This window comes from Meleagris gallopavo, chromosome 8 (assembly GCF_905368555.1).
Source record: "Meleagris gallopavo chromosome 8, MGAL_WU_HG_1.1, whole genome shotgun sequence".
Lineage (NCBI taxonomy): Eukaryota > Metazoa > Chordata > Aves > Galliformes > Phasianidae > Meleagris > Meleagris gallopavo.
In genome coordinates, this window is record NC_139411.1 from 31,523,465 (window position 1) to 31,541,872 (window position 18,408).

General features: G+C 42.3%; 1 protein-coding gene across 1 annotated transcript; it reads left to right on the forward strand.

Annotated features, from left to right (window-relative positions):
- The first annotated feature begins 693 nt into the window (after window positions 1-693).
- ABRAXAS2 (abraxas 2, BRISC complex subunit) lies at window positions 694-17,416 on the forward strand. The gene is made up of 9 exons (XM_019617876.3): window positions 694-830; window positions 2,081-2,171; window positions 4,906-4,942; window positions 7,424-7,490; window positions 9,413-9,603; window positions 10,108-10,227; window positions 10,888-10,972; window positions 12,625-12,739; window positions 15,212-17,416. Exons 1-9 carry the CDS (start codon window positions 759-761, stop codon window positions 15,676-15,678), a joined length of 1,245 nt encoding a protein of 414 aa, XP_019473421.2. The 5' UTR covers window positions 694-758; the 3' UTR covers window positions 15,679-17,416.
- The last annotated feature ends 992 nt before the right edge of the window (window positions 17,417-18,408 follow it).

Sequence of the window (18,408 nt, forward strand, 5' to 3'; positions counted from 1 at the left end):
CCTCTTCTGGCTCATGATTTATCATCGTACCAAACTGTTTCGCTGAAAGCGACAGATAGTGTGCTTGTAAGGAGCAGTTCAACTCCATTGGGACAGATTCTCATCATTTAACTCATGAGGACTGCCCAAAGTCCAGGCAATCTTTATTAAAAAAAGATTTGTGCTATTGCTCTGATGTCTCTTGAATAGAGGATCTGACTTACACACAACTATCACAGAATCATAGAATCACAGAACGGGATTGGGTTGGAAGGGACCCTAAGGATCACGAAGCTCCAAACCCCTGCAACAGGAAGAGCCACCAAACTCCATGTCTAATACTAGACCAGGTTGCCCAGGGCCATATCTAACCTGGTCTTGAACAGCTCCATAAGCAACACTGTGTATCCCAGATGGGAAAAGAGAATCCGTTTCATCTTGCGACCACACCACATTACTTATAAACCATCATAATCCACTGCTTTTATGCTGACCCAGGCGAGGCTCAGACTTCAGGATGAATCCCCATCGTGGCAAGGACGGCCAGGCAGCTGGAGATGCTAGGGTGACCATCCTGGTAGCTGTGGTGCTTACAGACACGGTCTGGCGTTGGTGCCGATGCATTGGATGACCTCGCAGTACGACATGATTCCCCGGCCCGCCTGCGCGCGGCCAGACTACATCTCCCAGCAGCACCCGCGCTCCGCCGGAAGTAGAAGGGCGTCGGGCGCGCGCGCTGCCTTGTGGGAGCGTTGGCGGCGGCGGCAGCGGTCTCCATCATGGCGGCTTCCATCTCGGGCTACACGTTCAGTTCTGTCTGCTACTTCAGCGCCAACAGCAGTGCCGACCACGTAGGTGCCCGGTGCCGCCTCTTTGAGACACGGCGGCTCTGGGCCCGCAGGGCTCTGCCCGCTTGGGGGGGGAACGGCCGGCTGCAGCGGCCCCCGCTGGGCTCTGAGGAGCGGCCCTTCGCCCGCGGGGCGCGTTGAGCGGCCGCTGCGGCCCGGCTGAGGGGGTCTGGGTGGGTGTGGGGCTGCTGCTGGGCCCGGGGCTCCCGCTCGGTGGGCGGCGCGTGTGGGGTCTGCGGGCACAGCGGTGTTTTATCAGAACCCAGGAGCGGTATTCCCAAATCCCTCTGTTCCAGCCTCTGGAGATGAGAACTCTGTTTTCTGGATTGCCTGTGATGTTCTTAGGGCTGCTCCCTGCCTGCTGTGTTCCCGTGGGGCTGGGACAGGAGGCAGTGCCTTTCTATCAAGTGTGTGCTTTCCTTGCATGAGTGCTGTACTGCTTAGGGAATCGTGGCCTCATAAAATGGTGTTGGAAGGGCCCTTTAAGATCATCTAGCTCCAACCCCCTCCTATAGGAAAAGTTGAGGGAACTGGGCTTGTTTAGGTTGGAGAAAAGAAGGCGCCGGAGAGACCTCATTGTGGCCTTCCAGTACTTGAAGGGAGCTTATAAACAGGAGGGGGAATAAGGGTGGATAGTGATAGGACAAGGGGGAATGGTTTTAAACTGAGACGGGGGAGGTTTAGGTTGGATATTAGGAGGAAGTTTTTCACTCAGAGGGTGGTGAGGCAGTGGAACAGGTTGCCCAAGGAGGCTGTGGATGCCCCATCCCTGGAGCATTCGAGGCCAGGCTGGATGTGGCTCTGGGCAGCCTGGGCTGCTGGTTGGTGACCCTGCATGTAGCAGGCGGTTGGAACCAGATGAGCATTGTGGTCCTTTTCAACCCAGGCCTTTCTGTGATTCTATAATTCTATAGGCAGGACACCTATCTCTAAACCTGGTTGCTCTCAGGTCCATCCAGCCTGACCTTGAATGCTTACAGGGAGGGTGCATTCACTTCACCACAATGGATGTTTTTGGTCATGAAATCCCCATGTTGTAATGGAGTGGCTCATTACTACAGTGTTATTATTGGGGTATCAACCCTAGTAAATGTAAGATTATACTTGCAACAGCCCATGTGCTTATGTCAAACAATATCTTTGTATTTAGCCTTCCATTTAATACTAAGAAAGTTACAATAAATTACTGCATGTTGTGGGTTTTTTTTCCCTATTTTTAGTCTTTTGTTTGTTTGTTTCCCTTGAAATTGCAGGAAGGGTTTCTGCTCGGAGAGGTAAGACAAGAAGAGACCTTTAGCATCAGTGACTCCCAGATCAGCAACACAGAATTTCTACAGGTAATTGGTAAGTAACAGAGCTTTGAGAAATTCTGAGATAAGCACTGTTGGGTTTTTCATTTCTCAATATAACAGTCCAGTAAGAATTACTATTTCACATTTGAGACCACCATTTTAAAGTTGTTATGAAACCACTGGCTACGTTATTTGTTCACGATTGAGGTGTGAGGAAAGGAAAAGCCATTTGTGAGATACGGGGCTTTTTATGCATCTCTTCTTGTGAAGAAGAGGTGGTGCTGTGGAGAGTTTCCCATTTGCATGGTTGCCTAAATGCAGGCATATGTTCAAAATAAAATAAACTTATTCTTTACTTTACAAATACTGGAGGGGGGTAAACTTATAGTAGGGGGTTAGGATGAGTGGCTGGTAGATGTAGCACTGTAAGGTGTTGTGATGTTATTTGTCAAGGAGTATTTGCCAAGTGGTTTACTTCAGTGACAAAAGAGCTGGTATGTACTGCTGATTTATTGTTATGAAAGCTGAAACGTTGGTAGCAGAATATCTGTTGGTTGAAGTCCTCAGTGAGGAGTTATCACAGGTTTCCAACTCTGCAGTTTACAGAAATCAGGGAGTCCCTAAGAGCAAATCTCCATTTTGTATGCATACATATAACTTAGTGTTAAAATACACCTACATCTGTAAGAACCCAAATGTGCATGTAATTGACTTTGTGGAATGGATTGTAGATAACTTTCCAGGATCTTTATAAAGCTTGGCTGTTACACAGACATCTTCCAGTCATCTCACAAATGATATTTTCAGAATTAATGGTCTGTGGAACATGTGCTATGTTATGGTGCATCTAAAGATACTTGCAACCTTGAAGTAGGGCTGGTTGTGTATGTGTAGATCTGGAAAGTTAAGTAGATTCCTGGTTTGGAAAAATAGGTGATAAATTGACTGTGTGACCTGTTCTAATCTGTGAGAGAAATTACAAAAAAATAAAGGGATAGATCTTGTGTGTACATAACAACACAAAGTATTGTAGCAAGGGAAGCAGCTGAGGTCTGTTTGACAAAACTCAACGTGGCTGCTCAGTGCTATCTGGTTGTAGTTACTGATGCAAGGCACTAATGTCACTAAGCAGCTGCACCCTAGTCTGATTTCATAAACCTACTGCTTCATATTCTGGATACTTTTTGTTGACCAAATTCTCACTTCAGCCTTTATTTATCAGCCTTACAAGTTGACCAGAGAGTTTAGGAGTTGAAATGCAATTGATGGTTACGTTACAGTTCTCACAGATGAACTTCAGCACTTTTGTGTCTGTTATCTCAAAGCTTAGTGGCACTGTGTGTGTGTTTCAAGTGTGTATGTAGCAAAGATACTCTATGTATTTATGTAAAATAAGTCAATGTGGGAAACTCAGATTTGGAATGATGACAGCTTCACAGCATTTGTGTAGTGATGCAGTAACCCAAGAATCAAGTAATGTATTCTCAGCAGTCATAGTCAGTAGATTTGCTGGGAGGCGTTAGTATGAGCTGGAATAATTAAATTTGCTGGCCTTGTTTAGCAGATCATTCCCACAGATTCCTGCATGCCAGAATGAAAACATGAAGCTGACATGGCTTTCTGTGTTTGGAGCTGTTTCAAAGTCAAACAGCAGCATGACAAATTCTTCTTGCTGGTGATAGTGATGCTTCTCAGGCAGCGTGTGTGCCACTGATGTTTGGGGCCTTGTTGGGATGCTGGCTGAATGTGCTGCCATGCCAATGTGTGCAGTCTGCTGTTGTTGGGAGCTGTGGTCTGTCTGTGATTCTGCTGAGGTTGCCATCATGGCTGTCAGAACAGCAGTGAGTCACGCAGGAAGGAAGGCTCTGAACAGAGATGTTGCTGAACACTCCAGCAGCATTCTGATATAGGATGTGAAATAGTGTTGCCACGTGTGTCTGCTCGGGCTGAGCAGCATTTGGTTTCAGACAAGAGTTATGTGATAAAAGCATGATAATATGATTCAGTGACAGACTGTATCTGAGGAGTCTGAGTAGAGGAGAACTGGACAGTAGTACTGAATGCCTCGAAAAGGAAGTCGTGCTTGGTATTAGAGGAAGCTGAATGGTTTGGATTTTTACTTTTTTTCCTCTCTGTGACTACTGGCATGCTACAGTCTTTCCTTAAACGAACATCTTAGCATTTATTAGTAACCCATCAGTGAAAAATGTCTGTGCAACTTATTAAGAATTTATAATTCTGTTGTGTAAAATGAAAATGCAGCTCATCATTAAGGAGTGCTGTTTAACAGCTTTTCTCATAATAGATTCTAGTTGTCTTGCCAGCTTAAATATTCCCATGTCTAAAGTTTCAGTGGTTTTTCTCCCCTATCCCTTCTCTTCAACACTGTTTATTAAAACAGCAGTGAATATCAATGCAAGTAAAACGTGGAAAGATTTTTAAAGAGGAAATAATCATAAATGTCTTTGTGAAGAGGTAAAATACCTTACAGGTATACCCTAGTCTCAGATATATGTAGATATATATAGATATATATATCAGAGCTAGTGCGTGTCTTGTGTATTGCTCAAGTATTTTCCTCTATGAAATGGCAGATGAGAAAGAGAAGCTGCTTTCAGGGCATGGTGCTGTGTCATCAAGAGTTGCTGAGACACGAAAGGACATTGTGTGGTCTGATACAGAAGTTTATTTGCTCAACAGCCGTGATGTGGAAAGGTTATGCAAGATATGCCACTGTAACTTCTTTATCTTGAGCAGTTGGACATATGTCTCTCTTTTTATTGCAGAAATCCACAACCATGAGCCATGTTCAAAACTCTTTAGGTAAGCTTTTTCTGTTTTCTTCTGGTGTCAGCTGTGAAATATAAAACAAAACAGCTCACTGAAATGTAGCAGCATTTCAGCTGTACCTCACAACGTTTGTGTTGTTTCCTCACCTGGTGATGGTACAGAAATGCATGTGAATTGCACGTACCATGGCAATGGGAGTTTGGTACCTACTGCCTTACTATGAAGTCTTAGTTTAGAAAGAGTGCTGAGGTAGCCAGGCTTTTTTTTCTACCTCTTTAAATTGCCACCTATGCAGTGGAGGCGGATGCAAGTCAGATTAAGTCATATCACTGATAATTAAGGTGAATGTCAAAACCAATTTAATTTATCACAGTCCTAGACTAACTCTGCTTAGGCCTGCTGGGTAGCAGTACCTTATAAACCTGCTGGGTTAACGAGTTCTGTAGTTAGTTGTACTGATGTGCACTAATTACTACAAAGCTTTCAGCTTGCTGGTGCTTTTTGCCTTCTGATCTTCTGCACTCCAGAATTAAAATTAAATATAGGTCTGATGTTCCCTTTAGCAGCTTTAATCTATTACGTGTAGCTTTTCTGTATAGTCTTCATTTGTTATACAGCGATGGCTTCTAAATTGCTCCCTAGAAATCTTTTTTCAGAAGGGATTCCCAATCAATTTCTTCTTGTCTTTATTTAGAGATTTCCAGCCAATTAAGAAGACGCAGTACCTTAGATACTGTGACTGACATTAGTTACATTAGAGAGAAAAACTGCACTCTATCATCTGCTATCTGATAATTACAGAAGGGTGCTCTTATCCTAGTGATTTATATGCTGGAGGCTCCACACACTGAGATAATGTCCCAGTGTCTGGTGGACCCTTCCTGATTCCCTTTGGTGCTTCGTGCAGCACATCTCAAAACCGATCACGTTTACCAGCTTTCCCCAGTCAAGAAATGTGTTGTTACTATCTGAGGTGATGAAAAAAGGGGAGGAAGTCTGCATTTCACTGCATGATTTCTGCACGTGAGCAAGGATGGATGTATTACCTTCAGAGCATAGGGGAATCACACAAAGTTCAGGTAATCTTTCCCAGTAGCAGAGCAAGATGCCAGTTGTTCCTTTAATTGCAGCAGCTGCTGTGTGGGGGCATCCTGCCTTATCATTGTGATTTAAATGCAACCAGGCTAAGGAGTCCTGTGGCTCATCTGCTCTCTATTCTTGCACTGTTGATGAATGTTACAGGCTTGGCCCCAGTGCATTTAGCAAGGAGCAGGAACTGAATGGTTTTAAAAGACCTGATATCTTCATCTGTGCAGTTCTCAAATTAGGGTGTTCTGTGAAGTAGTGGTTGCTCATCCCATGGGAGAATTACAAGTTGTGAAGAAAGAATTGGATATTCAATCCTTACAAGAATATGCAAAGGTGGTGAGAATGAATTGAAAAGATTATGCAGATAATGCCTCTGAAATCAGTAATTGTAGCTTTAATCTTCAAAGTAACTTGCATATTAAACCAAATCTTATTTCCACCCTTATTTACCAGCCAAGTACTGAGCTCAGGATTTTCTGTTTTGTTTTTTTTTCCCTACACAAACAAGAGTTGAGATCATAGACCTCTAAAACAGAGTGTTTTCCTGCACTGCTTTAGGTGTTAGTGATATCAGCTCTTGAAAGAGCCTGAGGACTTGGCAGGTAAGTCAAGGAGGAATCTATTTTCAAATGTTTTTGCTTCTGTTATGAAGTGTGATCCATTTGAATTTATAACCCTATCTGTGTGGATAGCTTTATAAATTCTTAAACATGTCGTGTCCTCAGAGTAACAACCTGCTAGGATTTGGGCCTCTGTTCTGGAAGCAGAGCCATGTGGAAAGACCACAGTACTTGAGATTGTTGCTGACCCCAGTGTAACTGTTTTGGCTTCAGGGGTCTGTTCACATGAGCTTAATTGCAGGGCTGGAGCTCAGGAAAGTGATTTGTAGCTGCATGTCAGTTGGCCCTGCTTCCCTTACCTCTCTGGCAGGTAGGCCTCCCATCAGCAAAGCAGGGATTTGCAGAATGCTGGTCAAAATACAGTTCCACAGTCTGTTTCTGTATGTTTCCTCTGTTGTAGAGACTGCCAGTGAAATGCTGGCCATCAAACTAACGTGTGCAGTGAAAGCATTTGAGAACTACTAATTTCAGGCATATTATTTTTTGTTACCAGTTGTTTAGAAAACAGACTATTTGCACCAGCTAGTCTTACATGTCTCACCTCCGTGCTCTGCATCCTCCTCTGGGAGTGACTGCTGCTTTATTATTAGCTATGCAGTCACCCCAGGCTTCTGGCTTTGTATGCTAAGCATCTCTTAAGTAGGTGGTGTGAATACTGACCTGTTGGGATAAGGGTAAAATTGCAGAGGTTGATTTCTAATTTATAGAATGCCATCTATTTGAAGAATATAAACTACTTTGTGTAATGTGTGTATGTGTGTGTAAACTAAGTGCCTACATTTCTCTTCTCCTTTTTTGGTTCAAGCTTTTATGACTATGCAGGCAAAGTTAATGAGGAGAGTTTGGACAGGATTCTTAAGGATCGAAGAAAAGTAAGTTGTCTCTTTTCCTCCTGTCCTAGATGTAAGAGAACATAATCAGAATGGTTTTGAAAAGACAGCTAACTGTAAGAAATAATTCCTTTTAACAAATCTGGTCTGATGTTCTGAACAAGGGTTATCCTGTACACAACTTAGTGGGTTTGTGGTACTTAGGTTAAACTGGGAGCAGTGTCTAAATTCCCTGAAGAAGAGTAAAGAATTGGAGTTTATATCTCCAGAAATGAAGGGCTGGCATTAATGCACCATCTGGTTTCTGAGCTGAATGTGTAGCATAACCATTGTGTACTCCACTGCTGAAGCCAACCGAAAATGTCTCTCTATGTCTGAAAATCTGTTCCAAAAAGTTCATTTTATAGGGTTTAAAAAAAAACCAAACGTGCTGTAGCCTTGTAAAGGTAATTGTTGCACTGCCACTTTTAAGCTGGAGATCTTGCCAGAAAGTAGTTGCATGCCTGCTGTTGGAGCTTTCTGTCATGTGGATGTTGTTAGTTCGTAAAGGAGTTGGGCTCACAACATCTGGATAGCAGTAGAGTTACTAGAGGGTGGGAATGACAGATAGAAGGCTTTGTTTTCTGTTGTTACACTTCTTGTTACAAACCAGCAGCAAACCAGTGTTATCCCAGCTGCTGTAGAGCTGCAGACTGCATCCCTGTGATCACAGAGCTAATGGTGAAGGCTGATGTGTTAAGCTTCTGGGATCTGCTCTGCTTCTCAGCAAGGGTGAAGTTACCATCATTAAACTGCAGTCTTTACTTTCTGATCATCTCGCCAACCTGAACTGCCAACTTCTTACAGGCAGTTCTGCTGAGGAGGGATCTTTAAGGAGGCAAGTCCTAAATCTGTGCAATGACTGCAGTGTAAATCGTTGTGATGGTTTTTATCTTCCAGCAAATGCTGTCAGAATAAACTCTTCTGTGTGTACTTATGTATTTACACTTGAACACACACAAAGAACATACGTGGTTACATACATGTGATTAAGTACTAGAGATTTGATGACATTATTTGATGACATTAATTGTTGTAGTGTCAAAAAAGAAAAGCAGCAGTGCTGTCCTGGAACTAAGCTAGTCTTGTGTTCTATGCTGCTAATAAAATGACTTACTACATCAGACTGTGTAATTCTACAGATTGTACTGTAAGAAGCTAAAAACAATGCTTAATTATGACAGTGAGTGTCATATTGTTAGATACATCAATTCTGCTCTATTCCAATAAATGTACACAATCTTAATGTGTCACTGTGTGATAGTGCCTATTCTTGGGGTTGTTAATGATGCATCCTTTGTCATTATTGCCTTAATTTAATTGCCCATTTACACTAAATAATTTTAATGCACTGTGTTCAAAATAATCATTGAATTCTAATATCTTATCTGCTGTGCATATGAGCCTTATCACAATTAAATACACAATTTTATGGCTGTGTACAGCAGATTAGTCCCATACGTCTCATGAGCAGGCAAAGCATTTGCACATATGTTTGCATAGCACTGAAATGTGTCTTGCAAATCAATACCAGTGAATAGGCAGTTGAAATGTTTAGGCTAAAAAAAAAAATATATATGAGTGCATCTGCTGTGTTTGAAAACTACTCAGGTCTGATAATTCGAAGGTGCTCCAAGATTTGCTGTTAGAAGTGAACAACTGAATTAGAAGCTAATGAAAGTGGGCTCCTAAATGCCACTGAGGGCATGTGAGCCTTTGTAGCAGGCTGAGCAGTTAGCAGTTGTGTGCAGCAGGATGTGTCCATTTCTGGGACTACTTAATAGGTGCAAACCTCTGGTAATTCAGTCAGGCAAAGCTGTTGCAAGAACTGGCTAATTAAAATATCAAGGTTAGGGCAACCTTATGATCAGTTGATATGTCTGTATCTCTCAATTAATACTTCTTTCTGATGCATTTGATCACAGAACGTTATTGGATGGTACAGATTTAGGAGAAACACTCAGCAGCAAATGTCCTACAGAGAGCACATCATCCATAAACAGCTGACCCACATTCTTGGAGTGCCTGATCTCGTCTTCCTTCTCTTCAGCTTCATTTCCACTGCAAATAACTCAACACATGCTTTAGAATATGTGCTTTTTAGACCAAACCGAAGGTAAGCTGTCTCCTTATATGAGCCAATCCTTGTTTTTTGTTCTGTTTCTTATTGCTACTCAGAGTAGTTTACAGTATAAAGAAGTTGGCACAGTTACGCAGAGGGTTTTCTGTTTATCAAGTGTTAACTTGGTGTACAGCTGTTAGTGATGATGGCTTTTCACCCACCACCACCCTATGCAAGTAACTGAGTGATGAGTCAGTCTTGGGGTGAGTGAGAGGTCTCAGTTTTTAAATACTCAAACAATAAAACCAGTATATTTGAAGAGAAACCTCCTGTCTCTGGCACAATGGCTGTTAGAGCTACAGGGGCACGTCCATCTCCAGGGGATTTTTGATCATGCATTTAAACACAACCTCTAATATTTAGCAGTTTTTATAATAAACCTAACTAAAAAGCTTGGAAATGAGACGAGGTGTCATCAAAGAGATGGAATGGTGTCAAGACTACTGTAAATAATTTCTTGAACAGTAATTAAGAACTCTTTCTAAACTTTCTCTACAGGTATAATCAAAGGGTGTCCCTTGCTATTCCTAATCTAGGCAACACAAGTCAACAGGAATACAAAGTGTCTTCAGTGCCAAATACTTCTCAGAATTATGCCAAAGTTATTAAGGAATACGGGTAAGGTGATACCAAGCTCTGCCTTCTGTATCTTCCCCAAAATAGTGAGGATATGCACTTCAAACTGCAAAAAAAAAAAAAAAAAAAACAACAACCAGATCTGGAGGAGAATGAGCAGTTGGTTCCTACTGTGCTTTTTCTGCTTAGAATGAAATCTTTGACAGGAACAGTTGTAACTCAATGTGCTAAGTGGAAAAGCAGACTTGCTATGGGCAGTCAGTGCTGTGGGCCTTCTGGCTGGAGGATTATTTTGTTATTTAATTTTTCTCAAGCAGTTCTCTATGCAGGCTTGTTTTAAAACCAGAACACTGATTTGGAGTGTTTGGAGTTTTTGTTATTGCTGGTTTTCGTGATTTTATTTAAATCTTGTTAATCCAAAATAGCTCTTAGGACTGCTGACAATGAAATTATACAAGCTTAGATTTTTCTGCATATGTTTGATCTGAATAAACGTGGGGCTTCATTTTTTCAGAAGGAGCCTTGATATCAAATGTTCTGCCGTCCAGATTTTGGTTCTTTAGAGCTTAGTACTTTTTTACCAGTGTAAAAGAAAACATATTTTAGAAATACAGCAATTGACTGCTTAACAGCAACTCAGAGAGCATGAAGTAGGAACTTGTGTTGTCTTCTTTAACTGATGATCTCTGCTTCTTTTTGTAGTACTGATTTTTTTGACAAAGACGGAGTGATGAAGGACATCAGGGCTATCTATCAGGTTTATAATGCACTTCAGGAAAAAGTGCAGGTAACTTCCTTTACTCACTGTTGGTCAGTGTGTATGTGGCATCTTTTCTTCATCCTTTAATTAAAGCAAGAGCACAGGAGTTATTTAGAGCTCATAAATGATTTCTCATAACCTGTACAGAAATGTTTGACTTCAATAGTGGGACGTGACAATGACCTCTGAAAAATGATTTATATGAATGCCATTGATTCTTTGTCTTTTGCAAGTAAATGTGACTTGTTGCTCAGAGATTTCTGGGAGATGATAGCTATTTTTAAGAGTGCATCTTGAAGAAAAGCTTTCCTGAAGGCTGTGGGGATTTGCCTTCGTGAGTTTAAAAATGATTCCTGGCTCTTGGTTTGTAGTGTGCAGCACAGAGCTCCATCTGCTAGTTAAAACTTGTGAATGTTTTGAGTAGAGCTCAAGTGCATCCTGCTCCAAATGTAGCAGAGCATCTGAAAGCTCCTGGTGTATCAAACCTGCTAGATGCAAGCTTGGCAGCTCGCAGCCTGTAGCTGTGCTGCCTCAGGAGTGCACACATCTGCTCATTGTGATGGAGTCACAGTTCATTTCCAGGCTTTCCCTTCACATCTGCCCTGTGATATCATCAGGGAGTGCTCCTACCTGTTGAAAGCATGGCTTGGTTGTATTTTACCATGCCCATCCTGCTGCTGTACGTCCTTCCAGAGCTGAGAGAGAACTTGGGTGTTAGCTGACTTGAGGAACTTTGACCTTTCAAGTAGGTGTTTCACAGAGAACCTTCAAGTTCTCTGCTAAAGCAGCTGAGGTGCCTGTGTTTGCATTATTCACCAATTAGTTTTGTGTGGTGGCTTTTTTTGTGCTGTGATCTTTAAGAATTGGATACAGCACTGTAAGCAGAGCTCATGTTCTCAACTCCAGCTGGAGGTAAAATCACTGGTTGTGACCCTTTGAAGAAGAAGCAATAAATTGCTAATGACTCGCTGTTCAGGATTCATCTTTGCTTTTAGAGTTGTGTACTCTTCAAAACTGGCTGTGTTTACTGATGATGAGCAGTATTTATTGTCTGAAGATGTAAACAAAATCCACCGTAACACGTTTGGATTAAAAAGGAGACCCATGTTATGCAGCACTGCTCATAAATGAAGCTCTACCTAAAATTTCCCATTCGTTTCTTAGCCAGAATAGGGAAAAGTTGCTGAAAATCACTGAGCTTTGCTTATTTAAGTGTTATCAGCTGGGAGATGAGCTCAGGGCAGTTGTTTGTTGACACAGCTGTTTCACACTCTGGTTTAAATTTGGCCTGCTATGAAAAGCATGCACCTTCATGCTAGGTTTTGTAATCATGCTGCCATAGTATCGTTATCCTGCTAATGGCAGTGCCTTAAGGTAACTGTAGACTCTTTGAGTTCAAACAGGAAAAAAAGGTCTTTTTCACCAAGTAGGGGAAACTATCTTTGGTTCTTATGGCCATCTTCCTTGTACTGAGGAATGATTTGGGAGTGCTTTTTCTCCCATGCAGATCTGTGAATTCACAACAGCCAGTGAAAAAAATGCTGTGAAATAGCAAATGCCTGCCCTTAGCTTTGTATTTTTAATGGCTTCTTCTGTGGCATTGGCTTTATTCGTGTTGCTCTGGGAATCTTTCCTGTACTTGTTGCAAAGTCTGAGCATATCTGATGTTTTCCTCCTAGGCAGTATGTATAGATGTAGAAAAAAGTGAACGTGTGGTTGAATCTTTTCAAGCCGATGTGAACAAGTTAAAAAGGCAAATTGCACAAAGGAAAAACGAAAAAGAACAAAAAATAAGTAAGTACCTTCTCATTTCATTGTTTCAGAACAAGATAATGTAAAGGCAGAATGTTTTGTGGAATTGTTTTGAGCTGCATTCCTGATAGCTCATAGCAAAAGGAAAAAATATTCTGCGCTGGGCTGGCTGGTATCTGCACTTTGGAAGTGTGTGTGCTGCAAGTATTTCTGTAGGAGTCAGCCAGTGTTAGCATGCTGGAAATAAGGGGGAGAGGTGGGAGAGTTAATTCTGGAAGTAACACAGGAAAAAATCAGTTGTAGTAAAACCAGGAGTATGGAAAACCCCCATAGGCGCTGGAGAAATTCCTTTTGAAATAGAGGCAGAGAATAGGCAAATGGGAAGTAATATTTAAAAATAAACTTATGAACAACCTGTATATTTTAGCAAACGCTTCCTCTGTCTTCCCATGTTTTGGAATACTCGATTTTTGTATTTTTAGCTACGTTTTCTTATTGGTTTTGTATCTGTGTCTGAGGTTGAAAGATGGCTTGTGTTGGTTAATAACCTCACCTGTGCAACAGGTCACTCTGTTGCTCTGATGGGATGCTTTTTTCTCCAGGCAGCGAGGTACTGTTACCATGTTAGTAGTTTAGATCAAACTTCAGCCTTCTCTGAGGTTCTTCCTTCCCTGAACCTCACAGGTGAGGTGAAGAACCTGCACAGGTCACAGCCTATCTGCAAGACATAAGCAGCATGAGTCACTGTTGCTTCCTGCTTGGCTGGTGATGGAACAGCCAGGGATCTGCTGATCTGCTGCTTCACAAGCCAGCGAGAGGCAGAGCTGGTTCTTTAGTGAGGCTGGAGCTGATCTCAGTCCATATGGCAGAAGCTGGGAGCGGAGGAGGAAGAGCAGTCAGTGTTAGTCTCCAGATACTACCAGAGAGATGGAAGTGCTGGACTGAGAATTGATGCCAGAGGGAGCTGAAACAAGAAAACACGCAGCTTGTATCTCTAATATTTTTAGATGCAAGTAGCTAAATAGTGAAGCTGGCCTTCTGTTCTCCCACTCTCTCAATATTGGGAGAATTTCTTTGGTTTTACTGAGTGAGTTGTTCCAGCTAATCAGACTCTGGGCTGGAAGATAAGGGCGCATCTGATTCAGATTCCTGTGATGGTATCGTGTGAAAGCCTGCTTCTCTTGAGAATGTTTGGGTAATGGGCTGTGGCTCTAACACTAGAGCATAAAGTCAGCTGAGGCTTTGTGGCAGATCACCAACATGATTTTGTTAGTGTTCTGGGGTGTAGGCTGTGCACTTCCCAGATGCCAGGAAGTCCCCCACCATAGTTCTCATATTGCTGACTGAAACTGCAGTTCTGTTATTTAACTCCTTCCTCGGACACTTGAGGGAAATACCTTTTCTTTAGGTAAGAGAGAGTCGCTGGCTTGATGACAGAAACTATTCAGCTTTGATTTTTGCATTTTCCAGAAGCGAGGTGTATGCTCAGTTGAGCTGATAGCACTTAGTCTAGCACTGAGCTGCAAGACAGCCTTAAATACACAAGTGTCAGTTCTGACAGATGGTTGGAGGTTAATAACCAGTTAGAAACCAGTCAAACTTAAGTCTATCCCAGCACTCAAGTGTTACTGACAGGAGTTTCTCCTCACGTCTAATGTACGATACCATCAACTTAAGCTGCCTTCTAATTAACTTTCCATAATACCCTCCTTGTATGTTTGAAGGCTTAAGCAGTTTCCTCAGTCTTGTCTAATGATCCAAGTTATTTCGGTCTGTCCTCTTAGGCCGTGATATACAGACCAGGAGCAAGTCTTTCTGTTCTGCAGGGTTTCTCCAATTGTTCCATGTTTCTCACCCTGGAGTGCCTAAAATTAGCTGCAGCATTCCAGTTGTATCATTACACACAACACACGTGTAATGCCTGTTCCATCAACAGCAAACCTCAGTTTCTTTTCTGCAGAAGGATGCAACAGTCCCTTAGTGTGCAGTTTGTGCAGCTCATCATTCCTATGCGTGTCTTCCATAAATTGTTTTCCTAATCACCTCATTTGTTAGGATCACTTTGAAATTCCTTTTCTGATGCTCTGTTATGCTGGTGGCTATTAGTAGCATAGTGTCATCTGTAATCTTAATAAGCATGTGCTGATTGCATTCCATCATCAAGGTTGGAATGCAAGTACTGCTCATGTTACTCTCTGTTCACTATGAAACGCTGAGACTGTGAAATCCTTGAAGGCAAGGCATATCTGTGGCTTTTGGCCTTGTTTTGACTATTGAAGGCACATGAACTGAAGAGTCATAGGCACAGTGAGCCCTTGGCATAGCTGCTCTTTGATGTGAGAGGGCAGAAAACAGAAGGAAAAGCATCAAGTCATGGAAACTTCATGCAGCTATGTTTGTAGGGATCTTAACGTGAGCAGGGTAAGGGTTGGGTGGATGTGGCTATAGGTTGGTGGCTTTGCAGTGCACATTACAAAAGCATAAAGTACACCATTTTTGCTTTGTTTCTTCTAGGATTGCAGCAAGCAATTTTAAGTAGGCAGATGCCAGCAGATAACTTGGAACCTATGTTTGTTCCACGAATGTCCTACACTGGATTTGCAGTGGAAGGCTGCACGCTCGAAGATTCAGACGTCTCCTATCCTCCCCCTCCGTATTTGGATTTCAGTGCAGCCAGTCAAGAAAGTACTGTCAGTCACAGTCTCCTGGAAAGCAGTGTTTTTATGCCTCGACCTCAAGCAGTGGGTTCTTCTGGTTACGTTTCAACAAACACAGGATTGAAATATTCTGGTAATGGAGCATCCATGCCATCTTCCCAAAGAGCGGTTGGTGACAATGTTGATGAATCAGAAGACAGTGATTACGAAAACTTGCTTGAACCTACAGAGTCATCTGACAGTGAATACTCACAGACGAGGGATTCACGGCCTCCAGCACATCCCGATGGTGACTCCAGGAACACTCAAACTTCTCAGATTTGATGGGGGGGGAAAAAGAAATGGAATGTGACACTGTTTTTCATCGTTGTTACAGAGAGACTTTGGGGATTAAACCTGAAGGAGATGAACTACACAGGATTACTGTGCACACAGTGTAGAAGACTTGCACTAGATGGTTTATTCACCTCGTGATACATTTTGCAAGTTTTGTAATGGAATCATTAGGATAATCAAGTTGTACTAATACTGATGAGGTTCATGGATGTACTGGTAAACTTAGGCAAAATGAAATTTATAGAAATCCTGTAGCTTTTGTCGCCGTATTTTCTTTAAGACAATAAAATGGGTTGTAGTAACTAAGCACAGTTAGTCTACAAGTAATGTTCTCAAATCAAAACTTACCTCTTGCACTATCATGCCTTGAATTTTAATTTTTGAAAGGGAAAAAAAATTGTATGGGCCGCCTTCAAAATAGCTTTCTGTGATAAGCCAAATTGGCCTTTGCAAGCAAAGAGATGTTGATAATTCTGAGAAGCCTGACTGGAACAGATGTAGTCTTCCTTCTATGGGCATGCTCTTTTAACAGAGAAGGGGTTTGTTTCAACGTTTTTACTAGCAGAATGTGTCTATCACTTACAATGTCAGTTGCCTTCTTTTCTGTAAAGGGTGTTGGGGGGTGGGATGGCTGATAAATCATCCGAATGAATGTCATAAAATATTACTCTTCTGGTTTTGCTGGGTTTACAATGACTGTATGCCACACTAGCCTCATTTATTGTCTCGTTTGTTATTTTAGTATGAATACAAAGTGCACATACAGGAGCAAATGACTGACGGAAGTGGTAAATTCCATCGTGGTTGGACTTTGGAGTCTGCAAATTGCAAACAGCAGAGACTGCTTCTTGCATTTTATTTGCATCTGAATATTGGATTTACGCTTCTAGATGAGTTATTTTATGTAATAAATAGGGGATGGGGTGGGAGAAGATTGTTTGGAGAGTCCCCTGGGTTTATTACCTCTTTTCCTCTGGATGAAATGTGTAAATGATTATTTTAATTTGAACTGCAGCTCATCAGAAAATTGCCATTTGGGATAAATGAAGTGTGGTGTATTTAGAGAATTTCATGTTTGGATGCACTTATTTTTATTTAATTACTGCTTGTATACTAACGTTGCCCAAAATATGTGAAATTATGCCACTAAAACGTTTGTATTATTGGATTTAATCCCTGATCTGTAAATGAGAAAACACACAGTTTACGATGAGGGCGTCGTAGGCATTTCTTACTTTGAGATGTGAGCAACCACTTTTGGTTTATACCCTGACGAACAAAGCAGTCACTAAAGGTAGGAATGCATCAGATTTGCAAAAGACTGAAACTTCAGCACGTGTTGGGTATGTGGGAAAAGCTCTGCTCATTAGCCTCTCTTTACCTGTACTAAATTAAGCCAAACGAGATGTGAAAACTGCCACTCTCCTATCAAGTGCTTCCACCATTCAGCATCTCGTGGGCTGTTTTAACTATTTTACACGATTCTTGTTAGCCTTAAGCTGTTGCATTTTGTCTTTGGGATTTGCAGTCCATTGAACAGAACTGGTTGTGGGTGCATTGCTGCTGTCGGTGAGCGCCTGCAGCTCGGCTGTCCACGCGTGTGTCGAGATGAGAATTGACAAGATGGCAACTCTGGTTTTATTTTTATTCCGCACAGAAACCTGCAAAATGTACATCTCTGACAAAGCAGTTAAATGTGACAATAAAACCTTATTTAATCCTGTAATTTATATTTTAATATTTGTCGGATTCTGTGTTGATGAGTGACCTTAGCAGAGTACAGAAATGCAGCTGAAGATGGGTGACTTGCCATAGCTGGGTGCTTGTAGTGGTGCGTTGGGCTGAAGGGAGGTGAAGCAATGCCTGTTATAAACCTGCCATGTCTGTGTGGTACAGGGATGTGTGAGTGCTGGGACATTCCAAGAACAAAATAGCTCAAGTTGTGCATGTCTCTTACGTATAGGAAGGGAAGAGGGAAGGTTATGGTTGGATATCAGGAAGAAGCTCTTTACTATGAGAGTGGTGAGGTGCTGGAACAGCTGCCCAGAGAGGCTGTGGATCCCTGTCCATCCCTGGAGGTGTTCAAGGGCAGGTTGGATGGGGCCCTGGGCAGCCTGGTCTGGTATTAAATGGGAGGTTGGTGGCCCTGCATGCGGCAGTAGGGTTGAAGCTTGATGATCTTTGGGATCCCTTCCAACCTAAGCCGTTCTGTGATGGAGGTGACTGGAGGTGGAATGCTGAGTCTCAGCAGTGTGTGCACGTACAAAAAGAAAAACCAGTGGAAGACCTGCAGCGAGGTCTGTTAACTAACAAACAGGAGGCAGAAGAAGAAAAGCTGCTGGAAACGTTTGCTTCTTAGTTCTAAGTCCCATAGTTTGTTTGGCACAGGGAAATGTTGCCCTGTTCTACTGTTGTGAGAAACCTAGGATTGCTGTTCCTTTTAACTCCAAACTTATTTTCCTGATTATCTGTAGACAGAAGAACAGGACTGTACATATGGAGAATCATAGAATTGTTAAGGTTGGAAAAGACCTCTTGGATCCCCAATCCCAGCCCACCCCCACCATGCCCACATCCCTCAGTGCCGCATCACCATGGCTCTGGAACACCTCCAGGGATGTTGACCCTGGATTTCCTCCACTGGAAGGGTAAGGATGCACTGAGGGATGCTGTGGGAGGTGGATATCTGCATGGCTGTAGTGTCACAACTGCATGTGG